We start from the raw sequence: 20,122 nt of genomic DNA, 5'->3' as shown, positions 1-20,122 counted from the left end.
AAGTGGCTACACCGATTGTCTAGTAATTTGGCAAGTAACTATTAGCCAGTAGTCTGTTTTTTTTTTTAAACGCGTCTGCATGGGTAATGCTGGAGCAGCACAAATAAATGTAGTCATTTTGGGAAATGTTTTAGGGCTTACTAATAGCCAGTAGAGTGCTACTTTCAAAAGCATGTCAGAAAACATACAGCTCAACATCTCAAACTTCAAGTTTCAATCGCTGAATTCAACCGGCCTAAATTTGTGATTTGTGTAAGCTATCCAATTTTTTAGGCTGCTGCTTCCTGTCAGACAGGAAGTCTGTGATCCACCTGCAGGTGGGATTGGGTACGTGCATCTGGGAGAGCATGCCCTCCAGGGAGAGCGAGAGGATGATGTTGAAGACAAAGCTGAAGTCCACAAACAGGATCCTGGCGTAGGTGCCTGCGGACTCCAGGTGCTGGAGAATGAAGTGGAGTGGCATGTTAACTGTGTCGTCCACTGACCTGTTGGCTCTGTAGGCAAACTGCAGGGGGTCCAGGAGAAGGTCTGTGGTGGATTGGAGATGCCACAGAACAAGGCGCTTAAAAACCTACATTGCTACTGGGGTCAGGGTCTGTAGTCGTTGAGGCCAGTGATCCTTGCTTTCTTTCCTGTCTCTTGATCAGGCGGTTCATGTCCTTGTCTAGGATGGTGAGAGGCTGTGTTGCCGTGGGGGTGTGTGGGGGGGGGGGGTGGAGTGGTATGGGCCCCTGCTCGTTCAGGTCGTTGGCTAGGCGTGAGTCTCTGTTGAATACATTGTGCCTCTTGCACCACAGCAATACTGGCCAAAACAAAAGATGTGAACTCACGGGGGGAGTAGAATGGTTGACAGTTAATGAAAAGGGATTTTAGGACAGGAGAACAGTGCTGTTGTATCCCTGTCACGTCCCGACACCACAAGTTGTTCATGTAAAAACATGGTTACTGGTATTCTGTGTTAAATTCTGTGGTTATTTGTTCTAGATTCCAGCACTATACATTACTGGGAGCCACAGGCACAGGTGGAGGGGGGGTGGTCACACTTGCTAATAAACAATTTGGTTGGCCCATTCTCAGGCTGGCTCTCAAGTCTGGTGTGAGGGGGGAACCCTTAACACATACATATGACTGGCTTGGAGCCACATGGGTCCGTCTCATATCTCTGGTATGAAACCAAATTGAAAGCAATCTAGGCTAATCACATAACAAGGGGGGGGGGTGGAGTGGTATGGGCCCCTGCTCGTTCAGGTCGTTGGCTAGGCGTGAGTCGTCAGTGGCCTGGGGGGATCTCGGTTTGTAGTCTGTAATCTGTCTGAGGCCTTCCCAGACAGAGGACGCATAACCATCTGAGAATTGGTGTTGGAGTTTCTCAGAGTACCGTGTTTAGCCTCCTTCACTGCCTGCTAAACATGTACTGGGCCTCTTTGAACGATGGCGTGGTCAGAGTGGCCAGGCGCAGCATGGGAGCCGGCGTGGTGTAACAGTGGTCCAGAGTGTTCTCCTCCCTGCTGGCGGTATTTGGGGAGTTCATGACTGAGGTTAGCTCTGTTGAAGTCACCTAGGACAATAGCAAAGGTGTCAAGGAACTTATGCTCCACACCCCGGATCTGGTCAGCGAGCATACATTGTGCCTCTTGCACCACAGCATGGGGTGGAATATACATACTGGCCAAAACAAAAGATGTGAACTCACGGGGGGAGTAGAATGGTTGACAGTTAATGAAAAGGGATTCTAGGACAGGAGAACAGTGCTGTTGTATCACTGTCACGTCCCGACACCACAAGTTGTTCATGTAAAAACATGGTTACTGGTATTCTGTGTTAAATTCTGTGGTTATTTGTTCTAGATTCCAGCACTATACATTACTGGGAGCCACAGGCACAGGTGGAGGGGGGGTGGTCACACTTGCTAATAAACAATTTGGTTGGCCCATTCTCAGGCTGGCTCTCAAGTCTGGTGTGAGGGGGGAACCCTTAACACATACATATGACTGGCTTGGAGCCACATGGGTCCGTCTCATATCTCTGGTATGAAACCAAATTGAAAGCAATCTAGGCTAATCACATAACAAGGCATTACACTTTCATCTCATGAAACATTCTACACGTTATCATAAACTTTTGTATTATGCACAAATCATTTTAGGCCTAAACATCGTGTTAGAAAGCATTATATTATGTGGATGTACAAGGCTATGTAAAGCTGAAAAGGGGAGACTAGAGTGGATCGGCTAAGAGCTTCTGTAGTAAAAGGCCTTAGTCTAAGCCCTTGCCCTCTGAAGGAAAAACAGTGAGCTGGATTGGTTGTCATGTGGCCAAATAAAACGACTAACGTGCATTGTGTATCACCTACCTGTGTGGCCCATAGTTACAGAATAAACCTCTATCTTTAGGCCGTACAAGATCTCAGCAATCATGTGTGTAATGTGGAGATTTGGTAGTCCCACCAAACCCCACACGGTGGCGGAAAGTCGCCGACTTTTCCACGTCAGGGAGATGCATCTCTATGAAGTAGAACGTTGCTCCCACCAGAGGGCGCTGAATAAAAAACCTCTTCCTTTGCTTTTCCCTCTGGAGCCTCTTTGCCGAGGGCTTGCATCAGATTTCTGTAAATGATCCGGATGTAAATAGCCAGAAAATCTGCTCTAGAGTTTTCCCATGCATTTTACTATAGAAGCTCTATCCACTTCAGTCTATCCTTTTCAGCTTTACATAGCTTTGTACATCCACATACTATAATGCAGTGTATAACATGATGTTTATGCCTAAAACAATGTGTGCATATTACATTGAAAGCTTAATACAACAGTGTATGATAATGTGTAGAATGTTTCATGAGATGAAAGTGTAATGCATTGTTATGTGATTAGCCTAGATTGCTTTCAATTTGGTTTCATACCAGAGATATGAGACGGACCCATGTGGCTCCAAGCCAGTCATATGTATGTGTTAAAATCTCTCCCCCTTCACACCAGACTTGAGAGTCAGCCTGAGAATGGGCCAACCAATTTGTTTATTAGCAAGTGTGACCACCCCCTCACCCCCCTGGGGCTCCCAGTAGAGGCTGTGTGATGCAGTTCAAATTGACATTTTCTGTCAGCTTTCAGCAGGGAAGCTTGGTCGTGAAGGAAAAAAAAAAGACTTGACACATTTAAGACTTGGGTTTATGATTGTTTTGTGTTCCTTCTCCTCATCACATTGACAGCATTTTCTTCTTTGTAGCATGATGAAACTAGACTGTTGCTAGGAGATATTCCAAGTAGCAGGGACATATCTGCTAGAAGACACTGCTTTAACTCAGATGGAAGTTCGGTTAATGCCATTTTAAATTCAGTTTTCAATTCACTTTGATTCACTCACTATAATCTTGGTGTGAGTTGAAGTCTGGAGAGAGGAATGCTCAACGATGACTAAACACAGAACCCTCTGTGCAAGTATCAGTGTGTGTGTTTGTGTGTACGCGCAAGTGTGACTGTGAGAGGTGGGTTGCTATCAGCTGACGAGCGTCATCACTGGCCATGCCTGCCTGCCTGTGACTCAACACCGTGTCACTGCGCTCTCCCCACCCACCGTGTCCTTCTCCAGTCTGTCTGTGTTATAAGATCCCAGCTGTTGCCCTGAGCTGGAGCGCCACAGCCCGACAAATCACATCGCTGGTACTGAATGCCTAATGGACTTTTCCCTCCAGTCCTGCATGCCCCTGCTTTGTCTAGTTGACACTGTGACTGTGTTTGCTGGGAGGCCGCAGTCGGCAAGTCATGAGTTCCTCGTCTGCCATGCCAGTGACTGAGAGTTACCGCAGAACAAAGGTTGTGTGATCTTGATAGGCTGGGGTGAGCTATCTTGGGACATGTTGCGTAATTGGTGAGAGAAAGTATGTTATCTGGAAGGAGGCGCGGGGAGGGGTGGGGGGTGGTCGTATGAATGAGTGTGTGTGGGAACTCCAGTCAGACACAGACAGCAGCTGCAGTTACTCAGCTGCCTCCTAGTTCATCTCCACTGCTCAAGTGTGTATCTGTGCCCGTTGCTCAAGTGTGTATCTGTGCACATTGCTCAAGTGTGTATCTGTGTGTGTGTGTGTGTGTGTGTGTGTGTGTGTGGGGGGGGGGGGGGGGGGTGTCACCCTGAAAGCTGAGCTCAACTTGGGTCAGTGCCAATTTTCTCTGCTCCACCTCTCTGGGTTGGCTCATAACTCTGCGTCACTCACGCATAGTCAATAGGCTACCTCTGTCCAACAGTCTTTCCTCTCTCTCTCACTCTCTTTTATCTCCCGTCTCCTCATCCTCTCAATCTCCCTTTTCTCTCTTTCTCACTGTCCTCTATCTTCCCCTCTTTCTCACTACCCCTCCCTCTATCCAATACTCAGTTTAGTCACTTCTCTCTTCTTCTTCCTCTCTCTCTTCCTCACTCCCAACAAAACACCTGTTCTGAACACTTCCTACCTGCTGTAGAGAATACTTTAGCTGGGGTCAGAGGTGCACCCCCCGTTTCCCTCTTACTAGAGTCTCTCTCTCTCTCTCTCTCTCTCTCGGTCCAATGTTGTATTTTGAGGCTATGATTGGCATGTGTGCGATGTCTTTGCTTCCATTTAGCAACCGGTTGCATGTTTGTTGCATCAGACGTCAGCAGGCTGCCATTACAACAAATGGTCCTTTTGTGATTTTTTTTTTGTTTAAGTACCTGCTCCCCTGGTTTCTGTGGTACACCCTCCCTTATCTTCAAGACCTACTGTATTAGTCATAGTCATGTTGTACCATTACTGTATCCCTCTGCACTAGACATAGGGGGACATTTACAACTGTTTTCCTGGACACAGGACACAAGCCTAACCCAAAAACGTATTCCTGCACACATAAACTGAACCCAAAAACACATGGACATGCAGACTACCCCTTGAGTGAAATTAGTTCTAAACCAGCCTGGAAACCAACCCTAACACTACCCCCCTCTCCCTCTCACGCTTCCCCCCCCATCTTTCTCGTCGACAGCTAGTGATCCTGGAAGTGTTTCAGGTAGGCCTACCTCTCTGTGTATTCAGACGAGCCAGACACAAGCCATGAGCTAGAAATCTGTCATGGGAATATGTTTTTTGTTAGTCAGAATTCTACAGATTATATTCTCTCCTCGTGTTTTTAATCCACTCAGTTCACCTCTCTTTCATCCTTATTTCCCATTTCCAGTTCTGCTCAAAGTGCAGAGTAGTTGCTGCTTCCTTCTGTGTAACACTATTAGCGAGTACCCCTCTCCCTCTCCAATGTCCTGCTCTGCGACTTGATGGAAAGCAGCAGCTGCCCACTGCCCATTACCTGAGGTGGGGGAAGGCAAGAAAGGCAAACAGGAGGGGAGGGGGAAGAGGAGAGGGACATAGAGGGGAGGGGGAGGAGGAGAGTGTCAGACGGGGAGAGCCATGGCGGGAGGGATGCCAGCTGATCTAAATTGGGCATGCAGCAGTGATGGAGGCTGCTTGCCAGGCTCTGAGTCTGACCCTATGACCTCACCACCAGCATCCAGCCACACCATCTCTTCAGATGTTGCATCTACAGGTAGAAGCGTATTTGATATCCAGTCAAACACAAGATCGTAACTATGTCTAAAAGCAGGCCCAGCGGACATCCGGAGACATTTAATCTTCTTTTAGGAATGGACAGCATAGACTTGCATGATGTGCCATTAATTTATCCGCTATCACTTTACCATCCTCTATTACTTTTTTATGACCTTTATGTTTGATAGCAAAAGGGGAACTATTGCCAATACTTTGTCTTTGGGTGCTGTAACAGTGCAATTTCCTCCCCACGGATCAATAAAGTACTGCTACTGTATTGCCCACTCCCCAACCAACAACACTCACTCATATTCAACTGATTCACTCAACTTGGTCAAATGTGAGTTGGGGCAAACATGTCCTTTGAAATAATTAATCTGCTCTACCTAATCAGTGTCCTGTTGGGGTGCAAATCACTGGAATCGAATAATCTTACTATGCTGAGGCTGCCCACTCAAGTAATAGTGAAAATCCTACCACACCAAAATTAAATTATAGAGCTATTTTAAACGATGCATTTCTCGCTGTTTTGTATGATTGAAATCAGATGATTTGACTGGAGGCCAGTTAATGGAGTAGCTGAGAAGACAAGGCGCCCTTCCCTAGGCTACCTCAGCGTCTCTCTCAGTCACAATATGTAGTCTATTTGGTTGAACATCACACGAAACTGCATCTTATGGCCTACTTATCACATTGTTGACATATCACATTGATATTGCGGTGGTGTAGGGTTCGTTGTACAATCCGGTGGATATTTTGGTGAAGAGTAGGGCAATGACGTGGTAGATTAGGCTACAGTAATAATGCGATAAAGACGCGTCTAGGAACGGCATCCAGTTTAAGATCACTCAAGTTCGAAAATAACATCAACACGGAACATCCTCATAAGTAGAATTCATAAAGTTTGAGCGTTCGTTGAATTATGATGGGAACATTTTGATTCGTGAAAAGGGACGAAAACCCACGTCATCAGTAACTATCGTGTTCCATGGTTTGATCAGAAAGAAACAAGAGACCTGCAAATTGAATATTGTTCACAGCTTTCTAACCACATCATGACGTATGCGACATGTGGGGCGGGAATACTTTTTTGCTGAAATGTGTGTGATTTGCGGGTTCGATAAGGGAGGGGTAGAGGAAGTGGGGGGTGCAACCCGCCGAAGCCGCCTCCCCTTGTATAAAACTCCAAATCTGCCGTCATTTTTTCTCTTTCTGTTACCTGACTAGGGGCAGCAGCTGTGGCCGAGTGATCTCGTAACACCGGTAAGTGTGCTCCTTTAATGGCCTAAAGTACCTGTAAAGTGGTTGATACACTTGTTTGCGGCTTTGAGCAACGATTTCTTCTGGTTTTTCAAAATTTCCCTTACTTTTGAGACAATGTGGTTGAATTTTAACTGTGGCTGGTTATATAATTGATCAACCTGTAGATTGTGATGATTATGGACGATTTCTGTGAAACTTGGTTGGCCGTTTAAAATTTTGAATTAAAATGGCGATTTGTGTTTGGGGCTAATATTGTATTTTTCGGGACTTCTAAAATCTTATGAATTGGGGGAGGGGGGGAGAAGAACAAAGGATACCTTGCCGGCGGCATACTGATGGCTGACTGAATTTATTCGTTCGTTAGAACAACTGTACTAAAGCCCAGACAACAGGTGTTAAGTTGGGGGTTAAATTCCTTTTGAATATTTGGGAATCTCTGACACTTAATACGACGTGGCCCATAAGTAACACGTGTCGCGCCTGGCCCATGGCCGACTGAGGCCTAGGAGACCGTGACTCCGTCACATTACCACATTGGGCGAACAACTCCAACCCAGTTACTCAACGAATCTAATATAAATCCTGTTTCGATTTAGTCTAATCTCATTACTCTGGCCAGCTATCACGATTTCATGTGGCTAGTCAAGCATATAACTTGGCTAATGTTGGCTAATGCTAGCTTAGCTAGCTAACTAGCCAGGCAACATCTTTTGGCAGTCAGTGCGTATTTTGGCAGCAATATCTTATTGTTAGATAACATCAGACTAAGTATTAAATATAATTTCTTCTCGATTTCAGTAACTTAAGAAACAATGGGGAAGGAAAAGACACATATCAACATCGTGGTCATTGGCCATGTCGACTCCGGCAAGTCCACCACCACCGGCCATCTGATCTACAAATGCGGGGGCATTGACAAGAGAACCATCGAGAAGTTCGAGAAGGAGGCCGCTGAGGTAAGCTGATTTTAGCCGGTAGCCGTCTGTTGTCTGAAGTTTTGTTGCCACACTGGATTAAAGATGGCGTCAGCATGCCTTTCTGAAGCCGGTAGGGTGTGGGTTATCGAGTGCGCGCACCAGCGGGGTGGGGCTTGTTTAGGCCTTGGCGTTGCTCATTGACTTTGTTCAATGGAACTTTATACCTTATGCGTTCCTGTACAATGTCACACTGGATGTGTTAAGTTGAAAATATTTATTATTAATATACTACATGGGGTTTTATTTATAGATGGCCTATAATATGGTAATTTCATTATGATTTTCAATGTATGAATTGACCCCCCCCCCCTTATTATTTTTATATAAAGATGGGCAAGGGTTCCTTCAAGTATGCCTGGGTGCTGGACAAGCTGAAGGCAGAGCGTGAGCGTGGTATCACCATTGACATTGCTCTGTGGAAGTTTGAGACAGCCAAGTTCTACGTCACCATCATTGATGCCCCCGGACACAGGGACTTCATCAAGAACATGATTACTGGTACCTCTCAGGTAAATATGCTTTACTGAAACTCATGGCTTCATTAGTTTCCTATTTTTATTTAACCGGGAAAGACCCATTGCGCTTAACTCGTTTTAGAGGCCAAGAGGTCAGCAGGGGGTGGCCTAAAAGTACAAGCACATAGCACCATCTATTTAAAAAGTTAGTCAACATCTGTAAGTGAAAAACCTTTAAGTCTTTTACAGCTTGTTTTCTGACCAGGGAGCATTATGGGAAAATGTTGATCTTTGTTGTGCCATAACCATGAAGCGTAGTCGGCACAATCCTAAAAAATTAGGTGCCACCCATTCTGAGAGCCAGCCATTTCCAAAACATTGCTTCCGAGTATGAGATTGCGTATGACGTCTATTTATTTCTACCCCACAGGCTGACTGCGCTGTCCTGATCGTTGCTGGGGGTGTGGGCGAGTTCGAGGCCGGTATCTCCAAGAACGGCCAGACCCGCGAGCACGCTCTTCTGGCTTTCACCCTGGGAGTGAAGCAGCTCATCGTTGGAGTCAACAAGATGGACTCCACTGAGCCCCCCTACAGCCAGAAGCGTTACGATGAGATCACCAAGGAAGTGAGCACCTACATCAAGAAGATCGGCTACAACCCCCTCAACGTCGCCTTTGTGCCCATCTCTGGATGGCATGGAGACAACATGCTGGAGACCTCCCCCAAGGCAAGTAGCCCCACCGACAGCACTCGGCTAACATGCATTTTTAAAGCCCCCTTCTCATGTCTAGCATCTTCACTGTTGTCCAATATTTAACATTTTTTTGCCTCTTAATTTAGATGGCCTGGTTCAAGGGATGGAAGGTGGAGCGCAAGGAGGGTAACGCCACTGGATCCACCCTGCTGGAGGCCCTCGACGCAATCCTGCCACCATCCCGCCCCACTGGAAAGCCCCTCCGTCTGCCCCTGCAGGACGTCTACAAGATTGGCGGTAAGAACCTTTAGGGGAGATGGGTTGTGGCTTTTCTGTAGACATGTGCATGTGTTGCTGGGACGTTCCAGTTGTCTAAACTCCTTTCCTTGTTGCCTCGTCCCTTCTACTAGGTATTGGAACTGTGCCCGTGGGCCGTGTGGAGACCGGTGTCCTGAAGGCCGGTATGGTTGTCACCTTCGCCCCCGCCAACGTGACCACTGAGGTCAAGTCTGTGGAGATGCACCACGAGACCCTGGTCGAGGCTTATCCCGGCGACAACGTGGGCTTCAACGTGAAGAACGTGTCGGTCAAGGATATCCGTCGTGGCAACGTGGCTGGAGACAGCAAGAACGACCCCCCCTCAGGCGCCGGCAGCTTCACAGCCCAGGTAGATGTTTAAAGAAAGTATATGTAGAGCTGGGAACGGTCAATTTGCCCCAAGAGGGTACTGGAAATTACATTTGGTGCTAATGGCTTAATTCTCTTTCCAGGTCATCATCCTGAACCACCCTGGCACCATCTCCCAAGGCTATGCCCCTGTGCTGGATTGCCACACCGCCCATATCGCCTGCAAGTTCAGTGAGCTCAAGGAGAAGATCGACCGTCGTTCCGGCAAGAAGCTTGAGGACAACCCCAAGGCCCTGAAGTCTGGAGACGCCGCTATTGTTGAAATGATTCCCGGAAAGCCCATGTGTGTGGAGAGCTTCTCTGACTACCCACCCCTCGGTAAGTTCTCCTGCATTTTTTCCTGACTTGGGAAGTATGCATATCTGTAGAGCTGATGGCTAATAAACTCTTTTATTGTGCATCTACTCACTTGTGTCTTCGCCCTGCAGGTCGTTTCGCCGTGCGTGACATGAGGCAGACCGTGGCCGTCGGTGTCATCAAGGCCGTCGACAAGAAGGCCCCATCCGGTGGCAAGGTCACCAAGTCTGCACAGAAGGCCGCCAAGAAGTGAAATTTTCTGCCACGGGCCGCCCCTCAGGTCACAAGATCTGCAGTCCAACATCCTGCGGAATCTCAGAATCTGAATTCTCTACTTAAGGACTGGTTAATGCTAATTAAAACCCATCGAAAAAGTTTTCGCAGGAAAGGAACCAACACGGATAAAGCATTGTTGAATGAATGACGGTGCCTTTTTTCAGTTAATTTGAGTTGGAAATGGGGTTTAGAACTGCACCTGTTGATGCCACAAATGAATTGGAAAGAAAGCTGCTGGTAACTAATAAAGGTCTTTTGAAGTTCTCGACCAAAACACCTTGTTCATTATTCCTGGTTAGAGGTGGGAGATGGAGGGGAATCAATGGGTCTGCATTTTGACTCCTTGCAGCTGTTTGGACACATGTTATCTCAATACAGTTGCTGACGTACTGCGCCCAGTGATTGCTTTTACTATCCAATAGCTGTGGTGGGGTTACACTGGCAACCAATGGGCCCCCTTTGGATGACAGCTGGGTGGTAGAATTTCCGTTTCTCCCGCCCCCCCTGTCACTGGTATAAAAAGCCATGTGAGATCATATTCTGTCCTTTTTCTCCGGTCTAAATCAGGACATCCGTTAGCTGTCTTATCTCAGGTTAGTGAATTGTGAACTCTTAAGCTCTAAATTCATAGTAAATTCAAGCTGTTGGTTTATTTGGAGTGTCACTGTGTTGCTATGGGTTTTTGTAAATGGGCTATTGGTAGCCTAATGGGTGGATTGAATGTATTCAATCATTTCTTTGCTGCGCATCAAATACTTTAGTAAGGTCAATTCTAATATTGCGTTTGATCACTGTTCATTACAGACATTGTAGTTGAGCATTTATTGTATTTAATCGGCTAGTCAAATTTGCCAGCCTTTAGGCATTCCAGTAGGCATTCTCACAAGGCATATATTTTACTAACAAAAATGATGTATGAAATGGCTGAAATTATTCTGAACAATTTGCTAAAAAATTGCAAATTGAATGGCATGGCTAAAAGCTAGCTTAGCTTGCTAGTGTATCAGTGACTGCATGCACGCGCACTTACCCGGCCTCACGGTCAAAAGAGCGCGTGTCTGTAGCAGACAACATGGCGGTCTCGCTGTTAGATGGACTAACATGGAGGTGGTAGATGGACTAACATGGAGGCCGGTAGGAGGAGCGGTCTCGCTGTTAGGTGGACTAACATGGAGGCCGGTAGGAGGAGATAGTCGACTCGCGGTGGCACTTCGTGCATGCGAGTCAGTGAGTGCATGATAACGCAATGCCGTTCGAGTTGGACCACCATAGTAACACAGCGCCACTATTTCGAATTGTTCAATCATGTTACTCAAAAATAGTCGGAATGAATTATACATGCAAAGTTATATGAATTTCTTTTTAATCAGTAAGTCATCATGGGAAAGGAAAAGATCCACATCAACATCGTGGTCATTGGCCATGTCGACTCCGGCAAGTCCACCACCACCGGCCATCTGATCTACAAATGCGGGGGCATTGACAAGAGAACCATCGAGAAGTTCGAGAAAGAGGCCGCTGAGGTACATGCCTGACAGCGCCCCATGAATCAGGACTTCAGTCTGCCTGTATGCATATTAGCTACATTATGAGCAGACAGTATGAGTAAGCATGAACAATAATGTCGCAGTTTGCAACGGGCGTGGTTAATGGTGGTACCGTTCTCTTAATACATCCATGGTGGTTGCCCGATCTTTGGTAGCTTTGACGAGAGCGTCACCTACTGTACAAATGGGTCAACAGCAGTATGGGACTACATAGTGCAATTGAGTGTATCATGTAGTTTGTGTGTGTTATTTTTATTTATTTATAAAGATTGTTCAAGAATAACGGGGGGGTGGCAGGGAAATCAGTTTGTGTTGACATGTAAAATCCCATGAAAAATTCTAGAATAGTGCAAGTCAGGTGGCTGAAGTTCATATGAAAACTCGGCTCATTGGTACCTCAAAATGATGCATTTATCTACTTATGAAGCCCCTCATTTGAAAAATATCAGGATATTCCTTAGAACAGTTACTGATTTCAGGGAACCGAAGAGCTGTTATATATATTCTTTTTCACATAATTTCTGAAGTAGATGTGTTCATATAGTGTATAAATTGGTTAGACATTCCCTCAAACTACAGAACCATGGAACAGCAATTTCAATTCTGTATTCCATTCGTAGATGGGCAAGGGTTCCTTCAAGTATGCCTGGGTGCTGGACAAGCTGAAGGCAGAGCGTGAGCGTGGTATCACCATTGACATCTCTCTGTGGAAGTTTGAGACCGGCAAGTACTATGTGACCATCATTGATGCCCCCGGACACAGGGACTTCATCAAGAACATGATCACTGGTACCTCTCAGGTGAATATGTTTTCTGAAACTCATGGTTTCCTCAGTGTCTCATTGGATAGTAAATTATGAGTGTTAACATACCACAAGATTGATGTGAGGTTTTGTGTGTGTGTCATCTTTGTAACCTTACAGGCCGACTGCGCTGTGCTGATCGTTGCTGGGGGTGTGGGCGAGTTCGAGGCCGGTATCTCCAAGAACGGCCAGACCCGTGAGCACGCTCTGCTGGCCTACACCCTGGGAGTGAAGCAGCTCATCGTTGGAGTCAACAAGATGGACTCCACTGAGCCCCCCTACAGCCAGAAGCGTTACGATGAGATCACCAAGGAAGTGAGCACCTACATCAAGAAGATCGGCTACAACCCCCTCACCGTCGCCTTTGTGCCCATCTCTGGATGGCATGGAGACAACATGCTGGAGCCCTCCAGCAATGTAAGTAGCCTATCAACCAACAAAGGCCACAGGCACACTTGTCCGGCAGAACAGGAATAGAAAATGTATAGAAGGCTTTGCTGCTCGGAATGGAATCCGTTGGCTAAAAAGATGTTCCAAACTCGTCCGAACATAATTATCCGGCAAACTGACATGCACTTTGTTGTCTGTCAACAGATGGTTCCCATAGACAATGAATTGTAATTCAGGTATACAGATAAATGCAACAGCCCAGCCAGGGCCTTACACACTCGGTCATAGCAGTGTGGAGCAGCTAGCCAGGCTGCTGCTTTAAACAGATGCAGAAGCTAAAGTACAAGATGGTCTCCTCACCAGTTAGAGTATATGAAGGAGTTAGAGAGTGGCCAGTGACTCAGTTGTGTGTTTCTCCCTCTCCCCTTCACAGATGACCTGGTTCAAGGGATGGAAGGTTGAGCGTAAGGAGGGTGGTGCCGGTGGAACCACTCTGCTGGAGGCCCTCGACTCCATCCTTCCCCCCTCCCGCCCCACCGACAAGGCCCTCCGTCTGCCCCTGCAGGACGTCTACAAGATTGGCGGTAAGAACCTTCGGGGCTTTTCTGTGTGCCTTTGTTTCTGGGACATCCCAGTTGTCTAAACTCCTTTCCTTGTTGTCCTTGTCCCTTCTACTAGGTATTGGAACTGTGCCCGTGGGCCGCGTGGAGACCGGTGTCCTGAAGGCCGGTATGGTTGTCACCTTCGCCCCCGCCAACGTGACCACTGAGGTCAAGTCTGTGGAGATGCACCACGAGACCCTGGTCGAGGCTCTTCCCGGCGACAACGTGGGCTTCAACGTGAAGAACGTGTCCGTCAAGGATATCCGTCGTGGCAACGTGGCTGGAGACAGCAAGAACGACCCCCCCATGGAGGCCGGCAACTTCACAGCCCAGGTGAGGCCTGGGGCTGTTCATTAGCATCTACATCCATTTTTACATATCATTGCCAATTCTGTATTGGAAGGTATTACTTCCTTCATGTCTTTATATACTTAGTATCGTTTAAGCTGAACTATGTGAAGCATCATATCAGGAAACAATAATTTTAAGATTCCAGAATTCATCTTAGCCAACACCTTAAAACCCACCTGCATCAGTGTAGTAACTGTGATCGGAATCACTAGCCTGTTCTCATCTGGCCCTCTCACTCTCTCTCTCTCTCTCTCTCTCTCTCTCTCTCTCTCTCTCTCTCTCTCTCTCTCTCTCCCTCCTCCCAGGTCATCATCCTGAACCACCCTGGCACCATCTCCCAGGGCTATGCCCCTGTGCTGGATTGCCACACCGCCCACATCGCCTGCAAGTTCGCTGAGCTCAAGGAGAAGATCGACCGTCGTTCCGGCAAGAAGCTTGAAGAGAACCCCAAGGCCCTGAAGTCTGGAGACGCCGCCATCATCGTCATGATCCCCGGAAAGCCCATGTGTGTGGAGAGCTTCTCCGCCTACCCTCCCCTGGGTGAGTTTCTGTCTCCAGATGAGTATGAGTGGATCTTATTCATAGATTCTAGAATAATAGAATGTTCTAGAATAGTAAACAAACTCAAACTTAAACACTACATCGTGGCTACTAGAAGTAATGTTACACAGCAACCCTTTTGTTGCGCTCACCAAATAGATATTGTTGCATTTCTTAAGTCCTGTAAATGCAACAGTTAGACTGTCTTTCACTTAACTATAAACACTGACACATAATGTCCACAAGCTACACAAGCTCTCGCACAACAACTTCCCTGGCAACTTCCCTCCTCCTCTCTCCCTTCGCAGGTCGCTTCGCCGTGCGTGACATGAGGCAGACCGTGGCTGTCGGTGTCATCAAGGCTGTCGAAAAGAAGGCCCCCTCCGCGGGCAAGGTCACCAAGTCTGCACAGAAGATCCAGAAGAGCAAATGAATCCCTGCAGACGTCCGGCCTGGCGCGGGGTCGGCACGGACAGCACACCCCCATCCTGCGGTGTCTCACAACCAGAGCTCTATACTTAAGGACTGGCTAATGCTGATAAAAACGCATCGCAAAAGTTTTCGCAGGAAAGGAAGGCAAATGTTCCAACAAAGTATAGTAAATATGATGATGATGATGAAACCAAAAATAAAAACTTGACCATTGATTGCTAACGACGCACTGTTGTGTTTTGTTGATCAATTGGAAGCTGATTATGTGATGTTATGTGACTGCATTTTGTGCATTTGTATGAAGTTATGAGATTATGACAGTTTACACTATGATTCTAAAAGTCAGATATGATGAGTTTGTGTTGATTAACTTGGAGTATCTGTCAGGTGGTAAAATTATTCTCCTTCATGATCTTGTTGGACATACTAGCTAGGTCTATGTGTCAGTAGATAATGGTGTATGCGTTTAAGAATTTGCATCATATTGTACTTATTACTCTCCATATCAGGTCAATCATGTCTAGAGTTTAAATACTGTGGAGTGAATACAATGGGCTGCTAATAAAAGTAAACAGACTAACCAGATCATTACATTATGGAGTGACTTCAGATGTGCCATCTAGAGGTAAAACCAGTTCTTTGGTTTGACTAACTTCCAGTTTTCTTTCTTTAATGAGGCTCGCTTGCCTGACTGTCCTTAATAGAAAGTGAGCAGAAGGATAGAGACAAGAGCCACATCCACTCTACTGAGACAGAGCTAACAGAGAGCAACGCTCAGAGGACTGAGAGCTTTTGTGTAGTGAAGCTGGTAGTGGTGTTTATGAGAGGTGAATTGTGTGTGTTCCTAAGTCACCCGAGTTCAAAGTGTGGCAGTGTGAGGGTGAAAGCGATATTACTGACGAGCGAAGCAGTAACACCTGTTTCATGTGTCTGTAGTCTTCTTTCCTAAGCTACATTTTGTGACAGATGGACTGAGCAACAGCAGGTGACTGTTTGCCAGGATAACAACAGCAGAGTATTTTTTTAATCATGCAAATTAATATTTGCACAGCACACACAGGGTGGATTTGCTTTTGCGCCACTAGATGGAGACATTGTACAGGTCTCATATTAGCCTTGACTAGAAATCCCATGAAGCGACATTATTGTAACCTGTTATCATGTTGTCTGCATTGTCCCAGACAAATAAACTAATAAATTTAAATGCAAACATGTTTTAGTGTGTGTATAAATAGCAACACTATTGCGTACAGTTAGGGACAGTAGCATCTGTTAATAGCAACATTGTCACTACAATAAACAGTGGATTATCATTCCATTGTGTTGCATGGCCTTTTTGTTCTGTATGCGGTGAACTTGTGTTTAAAAACATTGTTATTCTCATTACTTATTTTTTGCCCTAAATGAAGTTAGGTTCATTATCATATCCACAATTTCAATCACTGATATTTTAATTCACTAAAAACTACTGTCGAATATATTCCAGACCAAATAAAAATATGATGTGCCTACAGTATATGCCAAATCTATTATGGTATACTAAAAAAGAAATCCTTCACTCCATCATTGCCACAAAGGAACGTGCATTATGTTTACTGTGCACTTGTTAATTATTGAACTGGAGCTGACCACCCAGCCATGGGACAACTAAACCACATTACTAAGTCACTGAGTTTGTCATTTGCTCATGCCACTGATAAGTCTGTATATGTTTTCTGTTTGTGTGTGTGTTTGCCTTTGTTTCTCAGTGGAGAAAGATGAGCAAAGCCACAGCTCAGAGGCAATCTGTATCCAGGAGACAGAGCTCGGCACCGTCTTCATCTCCTGCACCTCTACAGTCAGCACCTCCATGCAGATCCCTCACCAGGGCCCCTTCCTCCCCTTCCTCCCCCCCGACACGCACCCCAGGCTGGGCTTGGAGGCTCACAAGAGTGGGTGTAAGGATGGAGATAAAGTAAGCCTTCCCATAGAGAACACCAGGACTGGGGCATCATCAGAGAATGTAAACCCCCCCCTCCAGATACCTCCTCCTCACGACCAAGGCTGAGGCAACAGCAGACATGTAAAGCAACATAAAAAATGTGTATGATTTGATTTCCATAAAATGTACAGTAGGTGTGTAGCATTGTCTAAAGATGTCAAGTCATCAGCAATTCTATTGATTTCCATCGTCTTCTATTTGCCCAGAACACACTATAAATGCAGCGTGTTCACTTGTGTCACTATTGTTGTTCTTTTCCCAGAACATACTGTAAATGCAATGTGTTCACGTGTGTCGCTATTGTTGTGTTTTTAATGAATTAAAGGCTGTCAATCAATCAACAAATCAATCAATCAACCAATCAATCACAGTTCAGGAGGCCACAGTAGAGGAGGAGGCGGTGTCCCCAGCGCTGGCTCGCCGGATCAGACTCGGAGCCCAGGACCTCGTCATCTGTCAGAGCGAGCGCCAGTGGGCCGTGAAACATATCAAACATTTCGTGACAAACTGCTGGACTTCCTGAAGAGCAGCGACGGACAGCCCTACTTCCTGAAGAGCAGCGATGGACAGCCCTACTTCCTGAAGAGCAGCGATGGACAGCCCTACTTCCTGAAGAGCAGCGACGGACAGCCCTACTTCCTGAAGAGCAGCGATGGACAGCCCTACTTCCTGTCAGCCAGCAGTGGCAGCTACTCTGAAACGGTGAAGGTGGGGCTGGCCAGTAGACTAGTCCATGCTGTATAATGTTATAAGCGTTTGTGTAGACGGGTTGCTTTTGCCAGTATCTCTTGCCAGTAAGCCACGTTGTCACACGGTGCAATTACAACTTAAGTTCAGGAGGTGAATCTGATATGGTGAAACTCAGACTGGATGATACTGTCTATTCATTAGGCATGACATATGACCTGTCGTTTTAGAGATGATTGTTAGTTCTGTAGGACATGGCCTACCCAATGTTTATGAAAATATTCATCCTGGTGTAAGTAACTCACCATGTTCAATGAATATCCAGGTTTGTTTGTGTGTGTGTGTGTGTGTGTGTGTGTGTGTGTGTGTGTGTGTGTGTGTGTGTGAATAATGACATCTACTATGTGTCTGCAGATACACAAACCAATTGAGTTTGATGTGATGCTCAAACCTCAGTCTCCCTCTCAGCTGAAATTGACTGAGCTTGACCAATACCACGGCCTGTTTTATGAAGTCGCCCTATCACATGCACTGCGCACAGGTGCCGGCACCAACATACGGACATGCCTATTGGAGGACGATCTCACCATCTCTGCCAGCAAGATCCTGAATGACATGCATCGACTAGTCCGCAAGTTAATGAACACCTACAAAGGTAGTTGTGTGTTAGCTTGTCAATGGTTTTAGCTGAGAGGGGATCATATGAAGTATTATATGAAGAGCAGTCTTCATCCATAGCCTGGCCCTGCTCTATGTCTGTGCATTCTGTTCTGTTTTAGGGCCAGTGTTCTATACACAGATTATACAAAATCCTAGTACTCCTATATGACTCTATGCCATCCTCCCAGTGCTGGCCTTTGTCTGCTCGCGGTGGCCTCAACGTAGACAACTGGCTGGGCAAGAAGACCAGGCGTACTCTGACCAGCAAGACCTGCTACTTTGTCCCCAAGAAGCCCACAGCACGCAAACTTAGCCTAATGGCCAAAGATGTGAGGAACTGACAGAAATCCAGTGACAAGGTAGGTAGGTAGGTAGGTAGGTAGTTAGGTAGGTAGGTAGGTAGGTAGGTAGGTAGGTAGGTAGGTAGGTAGGTAGGTAGGTAGGTAGGTAGGTAGGTAGGTAGGTAGGTAGACTCTGGGGGACAATTGAACATGTGATCAGCGTTGTGATATTAGTACATTGTTGTGACTTGGAATGTGTGATGCGAAGACAGTAGAGAGAGAGCTGGATAATCTCCTTTTCCCACATTGAAAAGGAAATAATCGTGTCTCTTGGAAACAAGAAGACTTGCTGTGAGAGTGCTGATACCTAATGCTGCCGGACACATTTCATACATTGTTACCCCTGTAACTCATCTAGGGCACTTGCTATCAATATCTCACTCTCAAGTTGAATGATGTTCTTGATGTGATTACCACACGGAGCATCATTATCATTCATCATTCTCTCCTCATTCCAATTCTAACCAGCTAACAAAAAATCAAGGTTGTGCAGTACAAGTGAATTGTTTTGTAATACAGAAGTCAACACATTCCATGCTCTGTTGAGAAATCTGATCAAATTAATATGCTGACTGAATGGTTCTCATAATTCCATCATTATGCTGCTGTCAAATCCAAGGCTCAGTACTGTGTGATACCTGTCACCTATGTGGAAACACTTGCATATTTTCCTTTTTACATTTTGTTGTTTGTATGTGTATTTGTATGTTTCTTAATGGACCATGAGTCTTTTCAATAAAGTTGATTGATTGATAACATCTAAGATTCCAATTCTTTTAAATTTCGACTTTCAACATTAATCGTTCCCTCTTCCCTTCCCCTCTCTCCCCCAGTAAGCAATGCTACAAGCTCCTCAAGTGCCACATTGAGGGGCTGAAGCAACGCTATCCTCAGGACTTGGACTCCCTGTGTTCCTACCGTGGGAAGACTGCCTTCCTCCATACCTTCTCTAACCAGGGACAGGCCTTTCAGGGGTCTCCTTACCTGCTGCCCGCCTGCTTCATTTAGCTGGAGGGCCATGTCCGGAGTGGCATGCTCCGGCACTTCTTCATCACTCCCTACAACCTCTTCTCTCCCCGGCCTTCCACCCAAAGCCCTGGCCTTTCTCACCCGGGCACCGGAGGAGCAGAGGAGGCAGGGGCTGCCCCTGCTGAATCCCCCGTCTCCCACCCCACCCCTGGCTCTCCACACCAGCCCCTCCAGTCCCTGCGATCCCCCTCCAGGGCCAGACACCCTTAGCTACTCCCAAGCTCAATCCTCTGGGTGTGGACCTAATAAAAATGATGCCAATTACATTTTTTTTTTTTTTTTTTTTTTTTTATCTCTGTAGGTTTTTATCCCTGTAATGTTATATTACATAAGTGTGTCTGGCTGTGTGTCAGGCTGGCTTTGAGTGGGGCAGAGATGCTATGGGTGCAGCATGTAGGGTAGTAGGGGGCTGCTAAATGTTCAATGTGCTCAAGGAAAGCATATTCTTCAAAACATCTATTTAACTCAGCGGCACAATATCATTTGTTCTTTCAGCTCATTCCATTCATGTATAGGCTATACAGTATTTGGTACATTTTTGTACCCTACTTCTTTATTTTGCTTA

The 20,122-nt window shown here is 46.2% G+C and overlaps 3 protein-coding genes across 3 annotated transcripts; all 3 read left to right on the top strand.

Moving 5' to 3' along the window:
- The first annotated feature begins 6,705 nt into the window (after positions 1–6,705).
- Positions 6,706–10,468, top strand: LOC311323174 (elongation factor 1-alpha-like). Its single transcript, XM_084455346.1, has 8 exons — positions 6,706–6,808; positions 7,607–7,764; positions 8,115–8,294; positions 8,671–8,967; positions 9,081–9,231; positions 9,345–9,601; positions 9,705–9,939; positions 10,050–10,468. Exons 2-8 carry the CDS (start codon positions 7,621–7,623, stop codon positions 10,169–10,171), a joined length of 1,386 nt encoding a protein of 461 aa, XP_084311472.1. The 5' UTR covers positions 6,706–6,808; positions 7,607–7,620; the 3' UTR covers positions 10,172–10,468.
- A 254-nt stretch (positions 10,469–10,722) lies between these two features.
- LOC311323172 (elongation factor 1-alpha) lies at positions 10,723–15,347 on the top strand. Its single transcript, XM_084455344.1, has 8 exons — positions 10,723–10,787; positions 11,565–11,717; positions 12,362–12,541; positions 12,665–12,961; positions 13,368–13,518; positions 13,613–13,869; positions 14,193–14,427; positions 14,736–15,347. Exons 2-8 carry the CDS (start codon positions 11,574–11,576, stop codon positions 14,858–14,860), a joined length of 1,389 nt encoding a protein of 462 aa, XP_084311470.1. The 5' UTR covers positions 10,723–10,787; positions 11,565–11,573; the 3' UTR covers positions 14,861–15,347.
- LOC311323348 (cyclic GMP-AMP synthase) lies at positions 15,189–19,959 on the top strand (the record flags this gene model as incomplete). The annotated part of the gene is given in 12 exon segments (XM_084455549.1): positions 15,189–15,249; positions 16,608–16,813; positions 17,166–17,339; positions 17,461–17,474; positions 17,476–17,548; positions 17,942–18,182; positions 18,344–18,516; positions 18,750–18,827; positions 19,366–19,533; positions 19,537–19,601; positions 19,603–19,791; positions 19,911–19,959. Coding segments are annotated over 12 exon segments (1,491 nt in total).
- Between the last annotated feature and the right edge of the window lie 163 nt (positions 19,960–20,122).

The sequence above is a fragment of the Borostomias antarcticus genome, assembly GCF_949987555.1.
Source record: "Borostomias antarcticus genome assembly, chromosome: 21".
Taxonomy (NCBI): Eukaryota; Metazoa; Chordata; class Actinopteri; order Stomiiformes; family Stomiidae; genus Borostomias; species Borostomias antarcticus.
This window is presented reverse-complemented; position numbering and strand designations above follow the sequence as displayed.

Bases quoted from the DNA above. Each gene is read 5' to 3' on its own strand.
- LOC311323174 (XM_084455346.1), top strand. From the start codon at position 7,621: ATGGGGAAGGAAAAGACACATATCAACATCGTGGTCATTGGCCATGTC. The intron at 8,968-9,080 runs GCAAGTAGCCCC...CTCTTAATTTAG, and splicing joins TGCTGGAGACCTCCCCCAAG to ATGGCCTGGTTCAAGGGATG. The intron at 9,940-10,049 runs GTAAGTTCTCCT...TTCGCCCTGCAG, and splicing joins CTCTGACTACCCACCCCTCG to GTCGTTTCGCCGTGCGTGAC.
- LOC311323172 (XM_084455344.1), top strand. From the start codon at position 11,574: ATGGGAAAGGAAAAGATCCACATCAACATCGTGGTCATTGGCCATGTC. The intron at 12,962-13,367 runs GTAAGTAGCCTA...TCCCCTTCACAG, and splicing joins TGCTGGAGCCCTCCAGCAAT to ATGACCTGGTTCAAGGGATG. The intron at 13,519-13,612 runs GTAAGAACCTTC...CCCTTCTACTAG, and splicing joins GGACGTCTACAAGATTGGCG to GTATTGGAACTGTGCCCGTG.